Source organism: Cygnus olor, chromosome 3, assembly GCF_009769625.2.
Source record: "Cygnus olor isolate bCygOlo1 chromosome 3, bCygOlo1.pri.v2, whole genome shotgun sequence".
NCBI classification, from domain to species: Eukaryota; Metazoa; Chordata; class Aves; order Anseriformes; family Anatidae; genus Cygnus; species Cygnus olor.
In genome coordinates, this window is record NC_049171.1 from 55,711,319 (window position 1) to 55,737,468 (window position 26,150).

A 26,150-nucleotide genomic window follows, 5' to 3' on the forward strand; every position below is an offset into this window, starting at 1 on the left:
GACTTGCCTATCACTGCAGTTGGTCAGATGTCCAGGGATCAATCCTTTTGCTCCAGGTGGAAGAAGTCATTTTGCATCTCCTGTATTTCACTAGGGCAGAAGTGTGTTGCAAAGGATCACCCTCAGTAGTATTGTCTGTGTCTCACTTTGAGTACTCTGTACAGTTTTGGGCACCACAGTATAAAAAGGACATAAAACTATTACAGAGTGTCTAAAGGAGAGCTACAAAGATGGTGAAGGGTCTAGAGGGAGGAGCGTGAGGAACTCCTCATGTGAGGAGCGGCTGAGGTCCTTTGGTTCGTTCAGCCCAGAGCAGAGCAGGCTGAGCGGAGGCCTCATGGCAGCCTGCAGCTCCCTCACGAGGGGAGCAGAGGGGCAGGTGCTGAGCTCTGCTCTCTGGGGACAGCGACAGGACCCGAGGGAATGGCATGGAGCTGGGACAGGGGAGGGTCAGGCTGGGTGTTAGGGAAAGGTTCTGCGACCAGAGGGTGGTCAGGCACTGAGACAGGCTCCCCAGGGAAGTGGTCATGACCCCAGGCCTGCCAAAGTTTAACATGGGTTTGGACAATGCTCTCAGACACATGGTCGGATTTTTGAGTGGTCCTGTGCAGGCCCAGGAGTTGGACTTGATGATCCTTATGGGTCCCTTCCAACTCAGGTTATTCTATGATTCTACACTTCTATGAAAGGAACTTGGGCTGTATGCCTCACACAGCCATGCGCTCAAGGACATATCAGTCTGTGCTTGCTCAAGCGGCAGATTAAGCCCACTTTAGAAAACTCCAAGACAGGAATGTTTTGGTTACCCATTTTCAAACCTATGCAAAAAAACACAGTAGATCTTCCAGACTAGGAGACAATTTCTGAAATGCTGTCTGAAGGCTTACAAAGATTCATTAACAGTGAAGTACTATTACCCAATCATCTTATTTCAACAAGGATTATTAAAAAGATGTCATTTTTACTTTATGCAAAAACAAACAAAAACAGAAACAAAAACAAAAGATACATAAGCCCTCAGCTTTTTTCATGAGTTCCATATCTGTTGCTTACAGGAGGAATTCAGAGTTGAGAACTGGTTTTATGATATGTCATTCCAAACCATTAATCCTTTTTTCACTGTAAGATATTTTCTTCATCTTCACAAGAAGACCAAGAACATGAGCTGTCTTCTGATCTCTTTTCAGATGCTAGGTTAATTTTGTTGTTCCATTTTCACAAAAAGCATAGATAACATCCACTGTATGAGAATTACAATTATATATGTTCTTGCAGTTCTACAAGTAGTTAGAGTGATATTTATCCAGAGAAATAAACTATCAAACCTACTCAGAAAATCTTTTTCCAAAGGAGCTATTTCAAATCTCCAAGCATCAGTCTATAAAGAATAGCACCACAAAATTATCTAATTGTTATGCTACAGATTTCTTTTTGTCTCAGCTTTCATCAGTTTGCAAGTTTGCTTTTTTGTTGTTGTTGTTTGTTTTGTTTTATAACAGTAATATTTTCAAGCTTTTCTTTTCTTTCCTCCTTGAAGAATAATATTCATCCACAGTTTGACCTTTTGCCAAATAGTTTTTCTGTCTATAAACCCTCTTCTCCTCCCTCTTATTTTCTCCAGAACAATAGATCTCCAGGAAATGTACTGCTTCCTTCCCAAGCTATCAGGACTAATCCAGTCAGGGACTCACACTTCTTACAAAGACATATGGATGGTGCTTCAGGCGTTTAAAGTGGAATGTGCTTCACCTTCTTGATAGTTTCCTGGTTTGGCATGTGGGAATGATCATTGATTTATCTCATCCAATGTTCTGCCTCTGGCACTGGTTTATAATGTGATGCCAAAAAGGATAAGATCATACACACGGCACCTGAACAATTGGTTTATTCTGAGTGAAGTAGGATGAATTGATTCTTTCAACTCGAATGTGAATATTTTTATCAATTGTTTTCTTAACTGGTGTATCTATGACTGCAGCATGCCTGTGAGTCCCTTGTCTATACTTTCTTTGTCTGAAATAGAGAAGATGAAGAGGTGGCCCTATGATGGGACAGGTACTCTGGAGAAAGCCAGACATGAGATACTGAGTGAGATTCAAACAGCGCTCATCCCCCATGCTAAGTGCATGGAGTGCAGCATCCTTGTCAGAGTCCTTTGTGATCCCAGCCTTGGTATGGAAAGTGCTGTTGGCCAATTAGTTAGTAAAGTTGACCAGTGTATAGTTTCACACTGAAATTCATCATAGGTAGGAGTGATTAAAGAAAAGTGTCCAGATCCCTCTTTCTTTGGGATATGTTGAAAGATACAAGGCTTTATCCATAAAGTATCAGACCAGAACAAAAATGCTGTTAGCTATTAGCATGTATGTATTTGAGAACATTACATGATTTCATACAGCTGCACCTAAAAAAAATAAATAAAAAAAAATCTATAAAGAGACCAATAATTTGTAAGCATTGCAGACAGTAATCACATATGATTTTTTCTGATTGCAAATTGACATTTGTTTTATGTATACATACATGTCAGGTTTTGATTTGGGCTTTTTTTTTTTTCTGTTTTTTAATCTTGTCATTTGGGGCCTCTAGAAGATAACAGGGCATTGTGTTTTCAAATGACAGAGCCAGAGGTCTTATTTTATTAAGCTGGAATTTTTTTGGTTACAGGGAAGGAGTGATGGGAGATGGGCTTAGGACTTGACTAATTAAAAGTGATTTGTTTTCATGATCTGGATGGAGTGTTTTTGCCAGATGTCCAAGATACCTCTGAGATTCAGGCAAAATTTTGTCACATTATCCAGGAAATCCTTATCAAAACACAGCTTGGATCTCTGGTGGTGCTGGGTGTATGGTTTGATAAGTGAGTCCTGTTTTCTTGTCCGCACACCAGTCCTTTGTAGCAGAGGGCATTTATCAAGGAAACAGATGGGAAAACATCAGTTATCTTTTGTGCCTTCTGTTTTCTGTAAAGGCCAGAAAGACAAGGCAAGCTCAACCAAAATAATTGAAGGCTTCATAGAATAAGTCAGGTAAGTCAGAGTAGAATAGAACAGTTCCAGAAGCTGTACTATACCTGAAAAAAAAAAAGAAAAAAAAAAAAAAAGGAGAGAATATTTTGCATGTAGGTTAGTAAAACTTCTTAAATTTTGAAAAGCCATAAACCTTTTTTACAGAAATTTTAATAATGAAATTACTTTATATAGACACAGGCTGTTGTATTACATATGCTTGCAGTTGGTATAAACCATAGTATATTATGAACAACAGCGAGGTTATTTTTAAATTGAGGGTTCCAAGGTGCTGAACAACCATCTGCAGTTTTTATGGACTTCTGTAGAAATGGTCAATAACTATAAAAATCCAACAGAAGTTGTTTTTCATCATAATCATTAAGGGCATTATTTTTGGTCCAATAAATAGCTTCTGTAGTAGTAACTCAGGTCTAATGTGTTTCTTTTAGTTTCGTGGTGGGTTGCCCTTGGCCAGCTGCCAGACACCTACCCAGCTGCTCTCTCATGCCCCTTTCTCAACAGCATAGGGTAAGAAAATAAGATGAAAAAAAAAAAAAATCAAGGCAAAGGGTGAGAAAATAAGATGAAAAAAATCAAGACGAAGGCAGGGAGATCATTAACCAATTACCATCATTGGCAAACCAGGCTCAACTTGGGGAAAAGTAACCTAATTTATTGACAATTAAAAAGGATTTGGCTGGTGAAAAACAAAACACCTTGTCCCTTACGTCCTTTTTCCTGGGCTGAACTTCAGTCCTTCATTCCTGACCCCCTACCCTCCCTCTTCCCTGAGTAGTACAGGGAAACGGAGAATGGAGATTGTGGTCACCCCATAATATCTCCTCTGCCACTCCTTCCTCCCCACACTTTTCCCCTTGCTCCAGTGTGGGTCCTTCCCATGGGCTGGCTGCATGGCTCATGCCCAAGCATGAGCTCTCCATGGCCTATAATATCCTTCGGGGTAGGTCTACCTGCTTTGGCATGCTCCTCCTGCTCTGACCTTGGTGCTCCAGGGTTATTTCTCACCTTTTTTTCCCCTCAGTCCTCACATGCTGCTGGTCAGCATTTTGACCTTTCTTAAACACATTTTTGAAGGGGGATCACCACCTGGCTGTGGGGCTCTACCCTGCCCTGTGGTGGGGCCATTGAAGCTGGGTGGGACCAGCTATATCTGGCAATTGGGCAGCACCAGCCTCTGCAACACAGAGGCTACCCCACAGTGCTTAGGCACTTACAGCTGGTACAACTTTACTGGTAAAATGTGAGTTTAGTTACAATACTAGAACATAAACATTATGACTTAGAGACTATTTCTTTCATCTAAGCTTTGTGCACAGCTGATCTTCATAGTTCTAATAACTGTTTGAGGTTTCTACTTTTGTTCACTACTGATAAATGCCTTAATTTATAGTGTTGAATGAAACAAATAAAGAGGTAATCATCAAAATTGAAATTCCCTTCTTATAAAAATCCTCCTGAGAAAAACATCTAGGAAAGTGAGTAGTGTAGATTAACGCGACTTCTCATTATTTTTTGGAGACAGTCTCTGCTATATGCATTAGTTTCATTGGATTTAGTAATAAAATGCTGCCTTAGCAGATAGTGCTCAATCACACAAAAATAAGTGTTTAATAGCCCTTAAGACAGGCTCTTGAAGCACAACATAGGGTTCTTCAGCTGCACATATTGCCACCAGTGAAGGACAGAGCAAGTATCACAGTGACATGGAGAAATACAGGAATGGAAAACATCATGTTAGCACACATGAAAATTCTCTCTCTCTCTTTACAATTTCTTAACACTATCTCAATTGTTTGTGGAAAAAACAAAACACAAAACAACAACAAAAAAAAAACACTTTTTATCCAGCGTGTGTATATTCGCTCTATTATTTTGGATATGTTGAGATATCTGATGATATTATCCCTCAGACAGTATTGCTAGGTTGCCTGCTATGGTAGTCATATTATTTAGATACAAATAGATATTTATTTTTTTTTCATGTTGCCTACATTAATGAACCAAATGGATAAAAAACACAGAGCAAATAAGCTCAGATTTGTAAGTCTGTATTAGGCATGAATATAAATAACCTGTCTTTTTAGCAAGTGCTAAATATTCACCTAGTTCAACTGACATCCTTGTTTGCTGGCTTTAAATAAGAGGAAGAGCAGGTTGGCTCCATACCTTAATTACTTTCTGTGTCCAGATCTCTGTCTTCTTTAATCATTACCTGTTTTTCATCGGTATCACTGTTGCTTTCCAAGGCAGTGAAATTGTTGTATCATACTTACAATAATGAAATTTATACTAACAGGTTGTGTACAGCTTGTCTTTTCTGTTATCTCTAGTCATTTCCCTAGGTAAATTCACAACAGGAAGAAAGTGCTTTAGTCATGGTTTGGAGATGTCTTGGAAATAATCATTTTTATCTGTATTTTTTCTTCTTCTAAGAAGACACGTATTGTATAGTGTATTGTAATTGTAGAAGGTCAAGGAGCCTAGAAATCATAGTTACTGGCTTCTCAAGGAAACTGTGAAAAATAAATAAATAAATAAATAAATAAAAGCTAGCTAGATGATATATGGAGGAAACCTGTTTATCCAACCTCTTTGCCTCAGTCATTGGTAGAAGTATACTTGCTCATGCAAGTTCCATGGCCACAGAAAGGGACTGATAGTATGGAGAGCTTTAAGGAGGAGATTGGTTGTAGGGGAAGAATTACAAGGCTAGTTAGAAACAGGTCTTGTGTGTTTTGCTCACCAGTCATTATTTTAGTTACTTCTGCTTCTTTCAATGCAGAACTTGAATTTCTTATGCTTAGTGTGATACATCATTAGCTGAAATTGCTACACTTTGCTGCTAATGCCAACTTCGTCTTCCATTTTACAACTTAATAAGGTGTAGCTTTTTTACCGCCATTTTTGGCTGCCATTCAGTGGTTGGCAGGCAGGTGGCTTATGAAGTTCAGTGGAGTTTTCCATCTGCTGTTCCATTCTTCCTATCCAGGCTTTCTAGGGCATGAATTTTCTCCTCAAACATTATAATTCAAGCTTCCAAAAACCTGTTTTTTTTTTTCTATCTTGTGCTTCATCTTGCATGATGTTGCACTAATCTGCCATGTCTAAGTGATTTTTTTTTTTCATTTGAAAACACACTGTGATTTGTTCCTATGGTAGTGGCAGCTTTTAGAGGGAGTGTATTCAGTAGCAGTTACCAGATGTGTCACGTCTTGGTGCTGTGCCAGCCAGTGTTCATTCCATTACAGGGCTAATTAAAATAAGGAAGTGTTCATATTTTGAATGCTCTTAAAGCATCAGGAACACTGTCAACTTATTATTAATGTACTTCCCCAGTTAAAGTTCTCAGCAGGGCATGAGAATGTCGGCCATTCTCTATACTGCAGCATTCACCTGTTGCCTAGGTGGAGTTTGGCAGGTCTGTTTCCTTATTGTTCTCAAGTCCTTATTTTTAAAATGATTATAGTAGTGTTTCACGTCCTTTTGCAAGAGTCTTTGGATGAAAGACATAGTATCAGACCTACCTATGTATTTATGTATATTGCAGGTATTTATGAACCAGAACAATTGAGGAAGGTAGCTGGGTATGGTCAGCACAACAATACCTATCCCAGGATAGGCAAAATTTAAAAATTTAAACTGGAAAAAAGATGCAAGCTGAATGAAATGTAAGATTAAAAAAAATAAATAAATAAAATCATGTTAGACAAAAAAGATCACATAAGCACAGAAGCTGCCCTCAAGCAGCAATCAGTAGCGGTTGCCTATCAAACAATGCAGGACCTGGCCGTTTCTCCCAGATTCCTCCCATAAAATTTACCCTCCCAAGTTTCAACAATTGGTAATTAGGAGACATCTTAGACCAAAGACTGTGGCCAGACCATCATTTTTATCCCTTATCAATGGACTCCTTTTCCATAAACTTGTCTAATTTTATCTTATTTTTTTTCTGCCTAGATTGCAAAAGCCTGTGGCAATATTTTTCATAGTTTCAGTATTCAACTTTTAGAAAAAAAAATCCTTTTCTGGGGGAGGGTAGTTTTCACCTTTTCTTATATCATTCTAGCTGGTTGTCGCTATTGCTAGTACTAGGAGAAATAATAAAACATGTTCCATACTTATTTACTTTATATCATCCTTGATTTTAAAGACTTTTTCTTACCCTTTCTCTTTACTGAATTCAAGAGTCCTAATTGGTTTAGTCTGTCCTCAGTAGAAATCCTCCATCTGGTTCTGATCTTCCCTGTTGTATTTCTCTGTACTTTTTCAGTTTTATTATCTACTGCTGCAACTGGAGTGTGCTCTCTGATAGCAGACTTCTCTATTTTATCATCCACCCTTTCCTATTGCTTTCTAAAGTTTGGGTTTTGTTTATCATCAAGATGAAATTTTATGATAACTTTCTGGAATTATTTCATAATTTCCTGAGTAACATTAGTTAATTTAGAACAATTCATTGTTGAATATTCTTTCCCAGGGAGGTATATTATTTTGAACTTCTTGGAAATTTATTTCATCTGCTGTTTTCATTCTGAATCATTCAGTGTTGTGATATCCTTTTGCAGGATAGGACAATTTGCAGTCAATTTTAATATTATTTACCTTGCAAATTTGAATCATCAGAAAACTTTAGCACTTCCATACATAACCTCTTCTTACAGAATGTTTCCTTTAAGTCCTCAGTACTGTCAAAGCCTTATAAAAGAACAGATATACGTTGGAGGTGCGGTCACTGATTCTTAACATCTTTCAGCAGTTGATGTTCTCACAACAAATTATATTTATCAAATTTTTTTCCAAATCTAGCCTCTTTTAAAATAGACTGGAATATTTTCTATTTTGTTAGTGTGTTAGTCTGCTATTATCAATTTGTACTATGAGCTATGTCTTAAAGATTGAACTGATAGTCCTTCTGATGAAAAAGTTTATCTCATGCAAAGGTAACACAGGCCAATTGTAAGGAAACAAATTATTTACATTTTGTATTCTCTACAGTGAAAGCCATTATCGGAATGATTTGTAAATACTGTAGATATGTTTTTCATAATAGTTCAAGTTTATAGTTCAATAGTTTATTTTATATTGGTGTACCAAATTGCTAGTTTCAACAGAAAGAAATTGCAATTTAAATGCATCAGTTGTCTTTAACAGTAGGGGCAAGTGATAGTGGCACTGTATCAGGTAATCAGATCCTAACCAATTTAGAAGCAGTAGCTTCACACATAACAAATGAAAACTGGATGGGAAGGTATAAAAAAGAAATGATGGAAAACTATACATTAATGTCTTATGAGAAACTAATGATTAATACTCCAATAAGTCACTGTTATTTATAAGCTGCTTCCTTGGTTCTATTTAACAATGTGTTGTTGATTTCTGTAATAACTGATTTAGTTCTTCCTTTGACTATCTTCTTAACAAAAATGGAAAAATAAAGATGAGTGTGTGTCGGATAATGAATTATGCACGTAGTCTACAACACAAAAAAAAAAAAAAAAAAAAAAAAAAGAAGAAATTGGTTGACAAGCATAGCATTTGACCAAATTTATATTCTATCATATTGACTGTTGATGGAACATTACCTGCTGTCACCTCTGGTTCCTTATCTCTTTTTGCAAGGGTAGAAGAGAAAGTCCAGTGTATATTAATAATGAAAACTAATATTTTCCTTTAGTTTTCACCTTACAGGTTGAACTGATTCAGAGAATTGAAAAACTTTTAAATAAGGTAGGAACTTAGTAATTAGAGAAAGTCAATGAAAGGTACAGTTCCAAGTGAGTTCATCTCACAACAGGATTTAAATACTTCCCATGAGTGTTAACCTGAGGTGAAAAGATTTTGTCTGAATCCCATGGATAATCTCTGGCAGACCCCAGAACAGAATACAGCCTGACATTTTATTCATAGTCTATCAGTTGTATCAATTAATTTGATAATAATTAAAGTCTTTTAGATGAATAAGAGTGATGGACTGGATTCAGTTTGTTTCTTGTGTACCTGCACTGAGTCAAACAAGATTTGCTGGAGACAAGAGGCACATCCTTTCATAGTTTATATTAGAAATTTGGTGGAGGTTCATATCTACCTCAGAAAGTAAACAGAATTTAGTGTCCTAAATTTGGTAGATTGGACATCACCTCTGCTTTCTAAATAGAAGTTATGAGCATGATGGTCCAGTGTCCACTTTCCCAGTTAAGCAGTGTCATTATATGGGGAAGATTTATTTGGTCAGCTGTAAGGGTTTTGAATCCATGAATGTGGTGAAAATTAGTTCTGGGCAGGGGCTGAAAGAAGAGATTTTACTGCAATTTAGTAGCATTTAATGAAACAGGGAGGGCAGTTTCTTGAAGGGGAGTGCAGCTATACAGGAAGCAATTGTTCTTATGTGAGCTTATCACGAAGCAAGAACATGAACATGATTCCAAAAATATCATAGATACTGACAGCTGTTGGCAGCTCTGGGCAGAAATCAGTCATCTGTTGACACTTTAGTTAGCTGTCCACAGTACAAAGCTGTCTTTACCCTAGAGTTTTTCTTATTGACATAATTTGCTTTGCATAGTGAGATAAATTAAGGGAGAATTTGATGACTACAGCTATTTGTTCATATTTTCTCAGACATGCACAAGATTTATCTATTCCTCTATTCCTTTCTTCTTTTTCAGTGTAGAGCTACCTGTCAATAGCAGGACATTTTGAATGGGCATTGATCCTTTCCTTCCTTGGCTGCAATAACACAATAACAGAGCAGCAGGGGCTGAGAGAGCAGAGAGAGGTTGACTCTTTTTTTTTTTCTTTTTTTTTTTTTCCCCACTCAGAAAGAAGGTAGTTCTCATTAATGTAAGTTCTTTTTCCACCTAGTATACTCTTAGCCATGGATTTCAGTTGTCTGCATCTTCATCGTCAATGGAATTCTAATCAGCGTCATCAGGGTAGAGATAAACCATGGGGTAAACCATCACCCCAGTCAAAACAGTGTCATACAACACAAAGAAGGAATCAGCAGGTGCAGCATTCATTGCATAAAGGTATGCTCCTGCTTTAAGGGAAAAGCAGCACACACAATATTATCAGATTATCTTCTCTTGAGTTAAAAATACTCTCTCCAGAGAGGTCACTTTATCCACTAAGAATCACGCAGACATTTGTTGTTATGGTTATGCTATTTTTTCGTATTGTTTCATTAATAACAGAAGTCCACTTTGAAAAAATACTTTTTTTTTTTTAATAATTATCCTCAAATAATTGTATTAAATGTTACTGTCTAGCATGAGTTAGGAATTCAGTAGGTTAAGAATTCATCATTTAAAGCAGTGAGTAATATTACAGAAAAAAAGCTCCACTATTTGATTTTTCACAATTATGTGTGACACAGCATACATTACAAAATTAAATGAACACTGTTAGCCTTCCTCTCCTTGTCTAATCCATACTAAATTGGTCAAAAACAATTATAAGCAGCTCTCTTTTGACAGGGGTTGATTGTATAGATGATTTTTTATTTTATTTCCTTTTTTTTTTTCTTTTTTTGGTATAATTTAAGGAGGTCATTTACTAACAGGTCAGAGCATTTAAAATTGCTAGACTTAAGTATCTAACCTAAAATTGTTAGCTCTTTTCATTTTTTTATTTATTTCTAGGCGTCGTAGAAAAGTCTGGCTCAGGCAATTTAATTTGCCTTTCATAGTCTATCACAAGGCTCATGATTATTTCTTACAACAAAATGTTCAGTGCAACAAATTAGTAGACTCTGCTATGTCGGTTGGGCTGCATTCCAATTCCTCCCTTAGTGATGCTGGCTGCCTTAGCACTGCCAGCACAATAATTATTGCTGAGTTTTCTAGACCTCATCAAACCAGCAAGGTGATCACCCCCTTGGAACAGCTGGGGATATGAGGTATGGAGAAGTGGAAAGAAATTGCTGCAACTCTGTACTATCATGCCAACAAGTGCCACTTGAATGATGGCAACTATTGGCAGGGGTAGGGCTCTGCTGGAAAAGAGCTTGCAGCAGTTCTAGATGATAGCTTTTGCTGCTTCCAAGAAGAATTGCTGTGGGCACTGAAGTAAAGAAAGCAAATTGGAAGGTGGGGAAGATTTGAAGGCAAATGTAGAAGGGGAGATTATGATTTGTGACAATGGAACAATTTTTGTTTTTCTATATGTGACTGGCTCTTTTATGAAGCAAAAAACTTCCACAACCACCAAAATGTAAACTGTGCGGGTTAGTTATGCAGCTTTTTCTGGCCTTCATCATGTAATTAAGGTACTGACTAGTGTCAGCAAACTGATGTCATTCTTGTTCCAATACAGAGAAGTATAAGTAAAAGCATCTTATTTTAGGTATTTTAAAATATTGTCATCATCAAAATACCTACTGAGAGACTTCTACTGTGCTTGAGCGTGTGCTTGGGATTAAAAAATGGTTTAATCCAAAGCACTTAACACTAAACCTTTACACAAAATAAGAACGCAGTAAAACTCAGAGTTTAGCCTCAAATTAGTTGATATCAATTATCTCCACATAGATCAGAGAAATGCCATTGACTGCAGTAGGGAAACATTCATATAACAAGGTCCATTATATTCCTCTATATGGTATCTATGTTTTATTTCCTGTTTCCCCCTTTTCATTGTACAATTTAATTTTGATCCCACTACATTTTATTTTCTAGACAATCTACGTGTATGGAAGTGTAATATTCTGACACTGACCTCATCACTGGGATACAGTAACACCTTTCAGAATTTGGAATATTGTAAGCGTTCATTATGTGTGTAGTCTTTTGTCAGAGCTTTGCATCTACTCTTCCTTTTCCTTCACATTTTTAACTTCTCGGTCTTACCAGACGAGGAGTAAAGTTTTGTGACTCACCACCTCTTAAGCGGGAACTCTATTACAGTACTCTATTTTCCACTATTTGTTACATTATAGGTTGATAAGGCTTGGATGCAAATATTTCAGAAACAATATATTTAAGAGGAGATATTTGTGTCTTAACTGGCATCCTAAAAAGGGTACTACATACAGTACTAGAATGTTAGTCGTTACAGACTAGCTTTTCTTCCATTGCATCTGTAATCAGGCCTAGGGAAGAGGAATGTCAGTCTGCCTTTTTAATTTTATTGTAGTTTTAATGTTGGAACAGATGAGAATGAAACTGTAATCTGTGCTTCTTACTTATGTTACAGAGTCTGTGCTATCCGCTTGCAGGTGATGGATTTTCTATTTCTTGAAATAACCTATGAGAATACCCCATTCTCTTAACAATAAAATTACTAACCCTTAGAATAGAAATTTCTGTTTTCTTGTGGAACTGGGTTGTAGACAATAATCAGCATTCCCCAGCTGTGGCTGAATTTAAAGGTGCTGGACCTGGGTCACTAGGCATCTGGAGGATGAAATCTGAGATCTTGTACTTGTCCCTGAGACTGCTGCAGACAGCAGATGACAGGTGTGACTCTTGAGGTGGCCATGTTGCAGAGAAGAATGCCTTCAACACTGCTTGGAGTTCTCTAAGGACTAATGGCTTTATGCACAGGTAATAGGCAAAGTTTAGCTGCTACAGACTTTTCAGACTATAACTGACATCAATTATCTCTCTTCCATAAAGTTGTCTGTATAGTTTAAATGTCAGTTTTCAGGTTATGCCAAGGCATGAAAATCTAGTAGATGCTTCACATTTTCTATATAGCAATAATGAATATTCTAGCAGTACCATCATATGAGAGAGACTTCTGTAAGGTCAGACAAAGTCAGCCTCCTGCTTATCCAGGTTTAGCTGTGGAATAAGTGACTACAAAGCAACAGTGCCTTACAGTTCTGATATGGATTAGCTGTCTTTATCTCATCTTGCTTTGTGGGCACTCTTGTGTGTCTGAATACAAATAAAACTACCATAGTGACTCTAGACTGGCTATTTTTACTTGAGATAGTACTCTGATACCAAATCCCCTGCTGCCGTTATTATCACATCACTCAGTCCTGTTGAGATAGTCAGTGATCCCTGCCAATATCCCTCAAAATTAGTAGTCTAATGAGGTTTCTTATAGGGGTGCTGAAAAGAAGTAGAGAGTAATGTTTTGTTGTTGTCAGAAGGCGATTTTTTCCAGGTATTTGGACACGTTCTATTTTTGGCTGAAGAAATGCACACACAAGATAGTTTCACTACCTCAAATGGAGATACTCTAGATATATCCTCTTGTTGACTTCAAATTTTGTTGACTTTACAAATCTTATAAATGAGTTGTGTCTTTGTGATTGAAAGTGAGACCTGTTTTATTGGCAAATATTTCCATAAAGACAGAAACAATTTTAAAGTATTAGATAAGGATAATCTTTCAGAATGCTCTCTGAATGCTTGATTTTGCCTTCAGGCTTTACTGCAGGCAAATTGATATTGTGCAATTATAAAATATTATTAAAGCTTAATTCAGCAGTGGATTTTTATTTTTTTGTCCAAAACTGGCTGAAGACTTCTCATCAGTGTCAGTAAAATTTGATTTTGTCACCTTAAGGATGAGATGGGGAGCTGGGGTCTTGATGGTCCTGCCAGAAGAAGGTTGCAAAGAAGGGAGAAGAAAGAATGGGGTTAGGGTAGAGGACTAGAAGGGAACCCTGAGAGATCAGAATTGATTTTCCCATTGTGCATGGCAGAATGGAAGAAGATGTGATCGAGCACGTTCACAGTGTTTAGACCTCTTCTCACCAGTGATCACTAACATATCTGTTGTGATCTGTCCTTTGGCCACAGTCACAGCTAGACTGGCTCTGAAGAGCTTTGACATAAGCAAAATAGTCATCAAGGTCATGACCATGTTAATGACCTACACAACTTTTGTACCACGTAGCCATATGAAGCCTACAATACAGAGCACTGCCTGTAGTAAACACTAGGTTCCCAGTATATTTAAGTGGTTTGGTTAATCCTTAAGACTGTCTAAAGCTTGTACCAGTAAACTGGCCCAGCTTTCTCAGCAGGGTGCTGGAGCTGGAGCAGGCAGTATGTTGCTATACTGCTTCCAGGTCTGAGCTGGCATGCAAGAAGCCTGTCAGATGCGTCTGCTCTGTGCTCTCTGGTTTGAGAAGCACTCTGAGAAGAGGAAGCCCTCACATCTCTGTCCCTGTAATACAGACCAGCACTCACCAGTTCTGTAAACCTCCTGAAAGTAAAAATCACCAACAGAGGTAGAAGGACTGAATTCTTCAGTACATTGTCTTCAGTATATCTAAGCAGGTATTTTAAACAGTTCTTATATGTTCTATCTTCTGTGACTAATACTTTGTTAATGGATATATTTTGATGCAACTCATATGATTTTTATTACTTCCTAAAAAAACACATGGGCAGGTTTTTCTAAATGCTTATTGCACTCCTAGCTTGGACCTGACAGCTAAATAGTTTGTGTTATAACATCATCTTTGTTTTAAGGTACAAGTGAACCTCATAACTTGACCTGCTTTATAAGTTTCAGTGTGAAACATTTTTGTGCACGTTCAATCATTATCTTCTTGTTTTAGGTGGAGCACGAATATGTCTTATTAAAATCTTTCCCAACTTTTAGTACAAATATTCATGAACAGGAAACAAAATATTTTACAGGGTTTAAAACTCTCAGCACCTCTAAATTATCATTCCTGAAGTTCATCCTGTAGCTGAATTACAAACGTCATGATATTTAGCCTTATGGCTAGAACAGTTTACATGTGATTGATTTTTCAATTCTTCTGTCATGCATATAAAAGGATGTTGTTCTAATACATACACACAAAAAATTGCTGTAAAATGATGTTAAAAATTTATCCAAATTATGGCATGAACTTAAAAGCCCAGCCTGTTCAAGGTAGTCATTGAGATCAAGTCAAGTTACAGGCCTGTATATAAAACTTTGCTATGAAGACAATGAATGAGCTGAAATACTATTCTGGTTTCGGTAGTATTGAAATCTCCTATATTTCACATATTGTGAATTGTTGTTGTTATTTTACGTTATTAGCAAAGGTGAATTTGGTGTTGTACAATAAAAAGCCTACAGACATTTAAGACAGTTATCTCTACAAGCTGTATGTAATTATATAAAATGTTTCTATGAATATTTGCTCCAGATTTCAAAATTTTACATCTCAAGTACAGCACTGTTACTTAATCACATTTTTGTCATAATTTTACTAATATGGTTTCTATAAGATTATACAGTAATTTTGGGAAACAGTATTTAAAAGAAAAAAAAAAGAAAAAAGGAACAAAACAAACAAACAAACAAAACAATATCAGTCAGTGTAAAATTAGAGACTTACCCAATTTATTTTCGATCATTTATCTCTTTCATGGCTATTGGTTTTCCATATTTTGCTTGGAGAATGTGTTTTGTAAGAATGAAACTTGTTAATCAAACATTTTCCCAGAAATTTCCTCCTTTTTTTTTTTTTTCTTTCTCTCACCTGTTCACACAGAGGGTAACTCTTTTAGGGAAGTACTTGGAAGACAGAGATTTGATTTTGTTATTGTGCAAGTCACTGGTTCTCCACGTATGTATGGTGGAGTCTAAATGCTTATAAATTGTGAATTTAATACCCTGAAGATATGTTCAGTGCACAGCAAATCAGTTTTATTTAAACCAACTATCAGTTTCACCAGCTCAGCTTTAGCTAGATTCTTTCTTATTTTCATGTCATGAGTAATAACAACTGAAGTGTTATTTAGATAACAGTTCTGCTTCTTATTACTACATAACCAAAAACCTACTGTAGAAAGCTTGTATTTACCTTTTTATTATTATTTATTATTATGATTATTACTATGTTCAGTTAGAGAAGTCAGCAGCTGAGTCTTCAAATACTCTCTGTACCCGTGGAGAGCCCTGTTGTCCTCATTAGGTCACTGCAGAAATCCACTTGTACACAATATGATGGAGGGATGTGGTCCTATACAGGATTTTTAAAAAACATGATTACCTTCTTATCAAGTACAGTGAAGGCCCATTCCTTCTCTCAGCAGTATCAGACAGACTAAGGACAGGGACTTAGTACTGTATATTTGATTCCTTTAAGGACAAGTGGAAACTAATTTCTTTGTTGATTTTTACATTAATTATCTGCACTTGTCATGGTTTTTTATTTAATGTGCTGAGAACACCATTGTGTCCGTAGCTCTTCTCAGAACCTCATTTTAGTTCTGACTTCCTTCCCTCAAAAATATTTTTTTTTCTTTCCCTGCTCTCTTGCCATAAAAGACTTGACTTACATGCACATATGCAGATGTATGTATTTCATAGGGACTTGACCTTGAAAATGTTATTCTGGTTTTTCTCAGTAAGTCTAGTGAATTCATTGCATAACCGGGTCCTCTGTCTCAGGATACTATCAGAATAGTATCAGGAAATTTTGATGAATATCTAATTGAACCTCTCTAAGGAATGGTGCAAAGTGTGCTTTCTGCCTCAAAATGATGGAAGTGCACGGGAGAGTTAGCTGGGGACATTGTGTGTGGTTCAGTTAGGCTTTAACATTACAATGCTCTTGTACTACATGGGCCCAAAGTACTTGTATTTATTGGGCTCTTTTTAACTTTATATGTCATACAACAAAGAACTTAGAATCACTGCAAAACTGTATGTCTAACTCAACAACACAAGCAAATGATGAGAAGCTGTGGGCATCTAATGCAACACAGCTGAGCTGAGGAGGCCAACACCATCCTGGCTTGCATAAGAAAACAGTGTGGCCAGCAGGGCTAGGGAAGTGATTGTCCCCTTGCATTTGGCTCTGGTGAGGCTGCACCTCAAGTACTGTGTTCAGTTTTGGCCCCTCGCTACAAGAAGGACATCAAGGTGCTTGAGCGAGTCCAGAGAAGGGCAATGAAGCTGGTGAGGGGTCTGGAGAACAGGTCTTATGAGGAGCGGTTGAGGGAGCTGGGATTGTTCAGCCTGAAAGAGAGAAGGCTCAGGGGTGACCTTATTGCACCGTACAGGTACCTTAAAGGAGGCTGTAGTGAGGTGGGGGTTGGTCTATTCTCCCACGTGCCTGGTGACAGGACGAGGGGGAATGGGCTAAAGCTGCACCAGGGGATGTTTAGGTTGGATATTTGGAAGAATTTCTTTACTGAAAGGGTTGTTAGGCATTGGAATGGACTGCCCAGGGAAGTGGTTGAGTCACCATCCCTGGAGGTCTTTAAAAGACATTTAGAGTTAGAGCTTAGTGATATGGTTTAGTGGAGGACTTGTTAATGTTAGGTCACAGGTTGGACTCGGTGATCTTGGAGGTCTCTTCCAACCTAGATGACTCTGTGACTGGAGGAGTTACTGATTACGGCATAATTTCGGTAGCTTTTTCTTCATCTGCACCAGTCACGAGATAAAGCACAGTTTTGTGGTTCTTCTTCACCAGGAGTTAAGTTAAAACTCTTTTCATCCAGTGGAGTGAGAGCCTGGCACCATGACTCAGCTGGCAAAACCATCAGTTGAGTGAGATCCTGCCCTAGGCCCTAGCATTCTGTGTGCCTGAGCTGTGTGTACTGTTCAGGAGACCTGACTGGCAGGAACCATGCAGACCTGCTTGTGTGCATGTGTGCCTGAGCGTACTTTAATTGATATAGTGCAAACTTCTGAATCTATATCATTGTGAAGTAGTGGTGGTTGAGTTTCTTCTGAAGGAGCTTTCTGAGGAAAAGCATTTTGTCATTTTCCCTTTTGGAGTTTGTGTTATAAATCATCTTTTGACTGGTTTCTCTTTTGTGGTTCCTGTCTGAAATTTTACTCCAATCATATACTTTAAGAATTGACTCAAAATGGATTTCTTTATCCTCTGGAAATTCAATTCTTTAGATCCCTCAGGGTCAGTAACGCTGTTAACCTATTAACAACCAGCTTCTGACAAGAATCTGGAAACGGTTTGAGCTATTCCAACTTGACAGCATACAGGCTGATTCTATTTTGTATACATTTTAAAAATAGTTAGCAGAAGTCTGGAAAAAGTAATGCATTAGTAGAAATGGTTCACTGTAATTACGCTTAGATCTTCTGTAATTTATCGGTGATAATGTCAATGATATTTTATCTATTTGGAAGCCTAAGATTATTTGGTGGATGTTTATTTTCTAATATTAGGAACTGAGACTCCATAACCCTATGTTTTGGGTTCCTTATGTTATTAAAATGGAATTGAATTACTTTTTTTTTTTTTCTTCCCATAGTCTAATTTTTCATCCAAGCATCCTCTTTCCTGTTATCATTTTAAGCACTGGATTCCAGAACAACATGAAAGAAAGCGGGCCATTCCCTCTGTTCCTAGACTTTAAATATGAGTATTTCTTTCTCAGTTCTTTCCTCTTTCTTTGAAGCATGCTTGAAACATCATTAAACATTTGCAGTTGGTGGATCTCATTTGGAGAAGCAAGTACAGTTGTTTAAACAAATTTTTAAAAAGTTTTTAAAGTAAAAAAGTCCTTTCAAAAGGAGGTCTATATTTTTGATTGCTGTGTGAGGAAATCCTTCAAGATTCTGGCATCTGTGGAAGAGGAGGAAGCCACATAATACTGTTTTTAACAGATTTTGTCAGTGCTTTGTCCTACTTTTCCCCTTTTAGAAACACAAAAATAGACAGACCCAATGACATTTTTTTGAGTAACTGCATGTCATAAGTCCATACTGTCTTTTCGTGTTTTGTTGTTGTTGTTTTTTCTTCTACCTTCATCTCTTCAGGCAGTGAGAATAAAGATCTAGCTCTGTCCTATACTTTCCATTTGATAAATCTATGATGCATCTTGCTGTGGTAGTCTGATCTCCTAAGGAACAGCAGCTGCATTTCAGCAGCATTTTATCTCTGTGCACCCTACCAGAACACTGCTGTTTCACATCTCCAGCAATCCAAACACGCAGCTGATGCTTTGGAATGACAGGATCAAGTCTAATAGTCTGCCTATGGCAAGCATGAGGTAGATACACAGACACAGAGAAGTTGCAGACTCATCTCCTTGTTTTGCGTAGCTGATATTTACCACCTGCTTTGAATGCCCTGTTTTCTGTCAGCAGGATACAATATATATGGGAAGACAGGCTGCTCCAGTAGGTGCCCTCGCTTGACATTTCAACATGACCACAATCTAAGGGGAATGGTTGCTTAGTTCAGAAGCAATTGCTGGCCATAAAAAAAAAAAAAAAAAAAAAAAAAAAAAAAGCTGCATGTGGGAAGTGCAGATTTTACACAGAACAGTCATTTATCTAACAGACTCATAAATAAGTTTTGGTCAAACTACTTTGTCTCTCACTAAAAAACAAAATGGAACAAAACAAAACATGATTGATGCATGATAATGCAGCTTCCTTTTAACCTAAACTTGCAGCAGAAATATTTGGCTTTCTACTATTTTATACAGTTAACTACCACACTGCAATTTTCCTGTATAGTTGGCATCCTTAGCTGTATCATTTCCTACTGGTTGAATGATTTGCCTCATCCCTAGTATTTTTTGCTTGTTGAATCCCTACTGTTACTGTACTAGATGCTTATACAGTCTAGACTTTTTTTTTTTTGTTACTGCCTTACTATTCTTATTTACACTTTGTTCAACTGATGAAAATAAGAGCTCTTTGCTCAGAGTGAACGTTTTCCCTTTGTTACCTGTTTAACACTGCTTAAGGTATAGCAGGTCTTTTGCTGACACAGCTAATGGACTTCACACAGACCTCTGCAACGCTGTTTTATGCTGCATGTTTGTCTTTTCTATATAAATGACTATGTTAATAGTCAAGGAAATAATTTTTAATGATAAACTTAAAAGCATAGGGAGAGGAGGATTTCATGAAGTTCATAATTTGAAGCTCGACCCTCCTTTTATTTCTTTTTCACCATTTTCACCATTGAAATATAATGCCCTGGAATTCTGTGAACTGTTCTATGAAGTTGCTTTGCTAGAGACAGGTGTAGGATAGAACAAATCAGTTCATTAACATCTCGGACGGTGTAAAACCAGGATCTCTTTGTGTCAATAAAACTGTAACATAAAATGCTACGCAAAATACCAAGACTGGTTATAAGCTGGATGCACTGTATGAAAGGAATCTTTTTTCAGAGAGGAATTGAGTGATCGACATTAATCCCTGAACTTTCAAATGGGCCTGAAATTCAAAATGACATGTCTTCCCCCGGGTTATTTTGAGAATCCCTATATTAAAGTGCAACATATGCCAGTAAGCATTATATAATTAACATTGTACATTTGCACTGCTGGTGCAAGTGTAGGCTGTCTTTTCAATGGCAAACCTTAGTTAATTTCAAAAAGAAAATGTTGGTGTGACAGTGGACTCCAGCATGAAAGTTAAAAAAACTCTCCCGTAGCTATATCATTCATGAACAGTGGTGAACAGTAGTTAATTATTTATTTAGTATTTGATTTCAGAAGGTGTTATCTTTTAAATGCGTAGGGTGTGTAAGAGATACATCTAAATCAGTTAATCCAATGTGTAGTATAAACTGAGTAAATAGTCTCCTGTCATTTAATGAAACTTTATAAAGAAACAGTCTGTTTTTTCTTTCTTTTGTGTGTTTTATTATGATGATGATTATCATATACATTTTCATGAAATTCACCTGCTCATTTCTATTTAGTAAAATTGTTGGAATAGTACCAAAGAAACTACTTACCTGTTCTGTCTGAATTCACTTTACTTTTACATTGCTTTCTACTCTTCACATCAATATTGCTCAGATCAAAACACATCATTCTGCCTATGGATTGGTGTGCAGTGCTATATTTTGCTATAATGTCTGAACACAACTTAAGGAACACCTGCTGTTTGAATTCTCAAATGATTCCTACCAAGAGTACTAGAAATGCAGTTTTTCTACTTTCTGATCTATCTGTTTGGAACGGTATTACTTGAAAACAGCCTTCAACAGACCAAGATTGTACCATAATTCTTTTTTTTTTTTAAAAAAAGAAATATCTGGAGTCTTAGATAACAGCTTATACTTGAGCTGTTTGTGACAGTGGGAGGAGGTGAACTAGTGTCATTATCAATAGAATCAGGTCAAAAAGTTGTATGATTTTGGATACAAGTAAAAGCCCATTGATAGGATAACTAGAGACAGAGGAGTTGTGGGGGGTGGGGGGGTGGGGAGGAGGAAGTGGGGTTATAAAAGCAAAGAGAGAGGAGTAGGCTGAAGGATGGTATTTGTAGATGGAAGCAAAGTAGCTGAGAAGAGGTCATAAACCCAGCTCTTATTTTCAACACCAGTATATTACACATTTCAGCACTCTAGGACATTATAACGTTTGCTGGTGTATATAACAAAAAGGTTTATGTTTCTCCACCTGTAAACATAACATCCTACTGAACAGTTTAGTATCTTGATAGAATTGGCTGCATGAATATTTTAGCTAACTGAATATAACTCAGTAAACTGTCAGTAAGAAATGCAGCTTTCATTAAAACAAGAAAGTGAAACGTTGCAAACTCACTTCATTGTACTGCTGACTGAAGTATGTATGTATATCTATCTATCTATCTATATTTAAACTTAGGGCAATAACCTTGACTAGGGGATGGGGCAATGTCCTTATAGATGGTTTTTGTTGTGTTCTAATCTATTTATTCTTTTGCTTTTTAATCACAGGTTTCTGTGCTCGAGAGGCAGATATTTGACTTCCTTGGTTATCAGTGGGCACCCATCTTGGCAAATTTTATACACATTATTGTAGTCATACTTGGCTTATTTGGAACCATCCAGTATAGACCTCGTTACATAACAGGAGTGAGTATTTCATTTTATTTATTTTGATGTGCATGTTAAAAAAATAAAAATAAAAACGTTCCAAACTGCATTGCTCATAAAAGAAATAGAAATCTTATTTTGGTTTCACTTCTGTAATATTTTACATTCACTCATTACATTTCTGAAGTACCTGCAGTAATTAAATGGTAACCACCTGCAACAGTTAAAAGTCAACAGGAAAATATGGGCTTTGAAGAAGTGAATAGTTTTCCTAGATGCACCAGATCTCCACAGCAGATTCATTGTTCATTATAGTTATTCATTATTGTTATTATCGATCGTTGGTGGAGTGCCTACTTGTTATGTGTATCCCTCTTAGAAATTATAGTACAAGTTCAAAAATAAAATATGAGAGTATGGTGAGAAATGTGTTTATGATAGTTAAAGACTGAGGGGTCCAGGATAAAAAAATAAGGATTTGGATCTTTATATTTTTAATCCATTTCTTTTCTTATTCAGCCTCTCACACACAGACTCAGTATTGCTATACTCACTGGTATAATACAGTATTAATGAAATCCTCATTTCATCAGCTGTTTGGTTTTTTTTTGTTGTTGTTTTTTGTTGTTTTCCCTGATGTACAGTTCTATAAAGACAGGACAAAAAATTTCAAAGCTATTACTCAGAACACCTTTTGTTAGACATAGATTTATATAACAATATTTCTATCCAAATTGACTGCTAATTCAGTTAAGGCATGTAATATGCTTCAGGGACAGACAACAGACCAAAAGATTTGCTTGCGTGCTATCATATTTTCATGACAATGAGTAAATGAGTTAAGTCCACTGAATCCATACCCACTTCTACAACGTCTGTGTCCTGTTATAATGTTCCGTCACATAACAGTCATCACTCAGCAGATGGAAAGGTTTGTCTTTTACCCTGTGCTACCATCCATAGTCCAGTAGTGTGACACTAACAGCAGTACGTTAATAGTTGTGTCTGTGTTTCTATTTCTGTGATTTGCTATATGCAGAAAATGTGTGCCCACAGGTACAATGTATTCATGCATACCCATGTAAATTAATGTAATCAAAAACATAGATTACGAACACTGAAAAAAAAAAAAATTGGAAGTCTGAAATATTTTGAGTGTTTCCTTCAATTCACAACTCTAGGAGTTATGTGAATGTGAACTGGAGTTTTCTTCCATTTCTAGTGCTATGACAAGTCCAAAATACTTGAAAATAAAATAAAATAAATAAAAATAAAAATTAAAAAAAATCAATCAAGCGCCAGTTAAGCATAAAAAAACAACAATACCATCCTAAGACTATAGGCAAATGAGGATAAAATGCGCTAAAGAATTAAACAAAAAAAAAAAAAAGGTAGATTTAAATGCCCTTTTCAACAGGAGTACAGAAAATTAATTGCTGCAATGATGAGTACACTGTGAATGGGGAGGAATACCAGCCTTATGAATAGGTACTGCTCACATGTGTTTCTGGATGCTGCCATTTGTATCACACCATTCTACTAATTTTCACACCTATCTTTTCTTAGAGATCCCCCCTCACTGTAGCCTATCTGTTTTTGTGAGTTTCTCTCCCTGCATCTTGTCATGGAATTGGATAGAACTGATCTAAGATCAATTTGTTTGTCTTGCTCAGATTTTATAATAGAAACCTGAATCTGCTATCTATCACAGGCTGATTAGGTAAGGAAATGATGATGAAACTTTCATTCCTTATAAGTCAGCTCAACAGATGACTGCTTTGATTGTTTTCATTACTGCTGTCTTTGGAGATTGTCTTAAAGTCAGGATGAGGGAAATTTAACCGATCATTTGGAGGAAGAGTTAATGGGACTGCATCCTTTTTTTTAATTTCTAATGGGCCCTGAATAGGCACCTTGTTGAAACTGGACAAAACTCAGTGGCATAATCTGACATGAAGAATAAAGTTATGAGTTGAAAGGCAAAAAGAAAGATTAAGACAACAGCTTTTAAACCTACAAAGATGTAGCTATGAGGTTTTCCAGCGAGTGGATACAAAAACTCAGACTTCAAGTGATTCTGCAAGGCTCTATCTGCCTAGAGTGGACCCTGTAGGACCCTTAATCCACAGTCACATTAGTACCTTGAGTAAAGATTACTTCAATAAGACTACAATAAAATTCCTCTTTCACTGTGCATGCTTATAAAGGACATCACAAAAATATTTTCCAGGGATTGTGAATCATAGGTTAAAGAGGGCAGGGAGGTTTTAAGGTGAGATTTCAAGAAATGATTCAGCAGCTTAGGGAGAAGAGGAAATAAGTTTTAGACAGATGAGACACCACAAGTGAAAGAGTGTCCTTGAACTTAGAAGAGACAGGGAAATTTAGAATTGGGTGAGAAGGGAACAGATGACTGTGTGGTTTCAGGCCTTCGAAAATAGTTCAAATAGCTTGGGACGCAGAAGTTTTGGTGTACAAGGACTGGAAAATGAAATTTAATAAAACTAGAGGGATTAATCTTAATGTAGGATTGGAGAGAACACATTTGTTTTTATTTATAAACCTAAACCATTAACCAGTATGCCACTGATTGATTCAGGAAATAAAACATATCTTCTAAAGATGGGAATAAGCATCTAGATAGAAATAGCTTTTCAGAAGATAATAATTAAGTAAACCTTTGTGTGTATGTGTAAATTATAATGATAATATAGTTTATCTAATGATAAAAGAACTACTTAACAGCACTATGCTGAAACTTAGAGATAGGGATTTCAGTAGGAACAAAGGTTAGCCAGTGGAATGACTGAGACTTAAATGCGTTTTTTAGCAGTGTTGTAATAAGATCGGGCTTTGCAAATTCCTGAGGGGTGTACTGGGTCTGGCTGGGATGTTAACTTTCTCTGCAGCAGCCCATACAGTGCTGTGCTCTGCACTTGCGGCTAGAACAGCAGTGGTATCACACCAGTGTTGTGTCTTCTGCTGAGCACTGCTGGCACAGCATCAGGACTCTCTCTAACCCTCCTAGGGGGTGGGCAAAAAGTGAGAAAGGAACATCACCAGGGCAGCTGACCTAAACCAACCAAAGGGATATTCCATACCATATGATGTCACACTCGGCAATAAAAGGTGGAGAAAGGAAGAAGAGGGGAGGGGTGGGCTCTCGTTGCGAAAACATCTGTCCTCCTGAACACTACGCAGCTACCTGTGTTGAGGCCCTGCTTCAAGGACGTGGTCAAGCATTGCTCATTTGTGGGAAGTAGAGAATAATTTCTTTCCTCTGCACTTCCACACAGCCTTTATTTGTTTTGTTTTGTTGTGTTCTTTTTTCCCCTTTTCCCCTTTCTTTTTTTTCCCGTTAGTTAAATTGTTTAATTAGTAATAATATTTCCTTTATAATTACTTTTCCCTTTAATTAAATTATCCTTATCTCAACCCATGAGTTGTTCTTTCCTTTACTTCTTCCCCTCCTCTTCTAAGGAGGGAGAGTGAGAGAGCAGTTGTGGTGGAGTTCAGCTGTCTAGCATGGTAAAACCACCACAAGGGGTAATACTAATGAAAATTAATAAGGGTTGTGGAAAGAAGTGGTGATCTTCACCAGGGTAGGGCTCTGACTGGAGGCTCAGTTTCTGCCAGTTCCTCTATAGAGGGATTCCAGCTGTGCTGAGATGCTCAGCACGTATTCCTCACTCTACTATGTGCTGAAAGAAGAATAAGGAAATGGCACAGAGTGAACACGTGTTCTGATTCTTGCTTCATGGAAAAGCTTAGCAATCACATTCTACTGTTTTCTTAACATTCCTAGAAAGCATTCTCAGAATGCATAAGAACGACTGAAAACCCCATTTCTGTTGAGTGTCACTGTCTTCTTCAAACAGAGGAATCCACCTGACCAGTGAACCACACCCTGTGGTATTCCAGTGCCAGAGTGGTAGCACTGTAAAAATAAGTACTTTGTTTATTCACTGCTGTTCAAAGAAGATAAAAGACTATATAAAGGAGCTCAGCAGTGACATAAACAGATAGAGAAAAACTTTGAAATTAATTATGAAATATAAGAATTTCAGGAAAGTCATGTCTGGTGTGTTACAATGGACAGTTACAGGTTCTTCAGAAGGGATAGGTGGGACAGACGAGGTGGGGGGGGTGGCACTCTATGTAACAGAGGCACTGGACTGTATGGAACTTGCAGTTGGTGACAATGTGGTTGAGAGCCTCTGGGTAAGGATTAAGGAACAAGCAAATAAAGGGGATGTAGTTGTGGGAGTCTACTATAGACCACTCAGCCAGGATGAGGACACCAATGAATTATTCTTTAAGGAACTGAGAGAGACTTCTAAATTAGTTGTCCTTGTCCTTACTTCAACCTTCCAGATGTCAGCTGGAAACATCACAGAGCTGAGACA

At 37.2% G+C, this 26,150-nt stretch overlaps 1 protein-coding gene across 1 annotated transcript in view; it reads left to right on the forward strand.

Annotated features, from left to right (window-relative positions):
- Window positions 1–26,150, forward strand: part of NKAIN2 (sodium/potassium transporting ATPase interacting 2) — a 505,527-nt gene that overhangs the window by 176,201 nt on the left and 303,176 nt on the right. Inside the window, 1 exon segment of the mRNA XM_040551252.1 lies at window positions 21,646–21,783. Coding sequence (XP_040407186.1) covers window positions 21,646–21,783 — 138 coding nt within the window.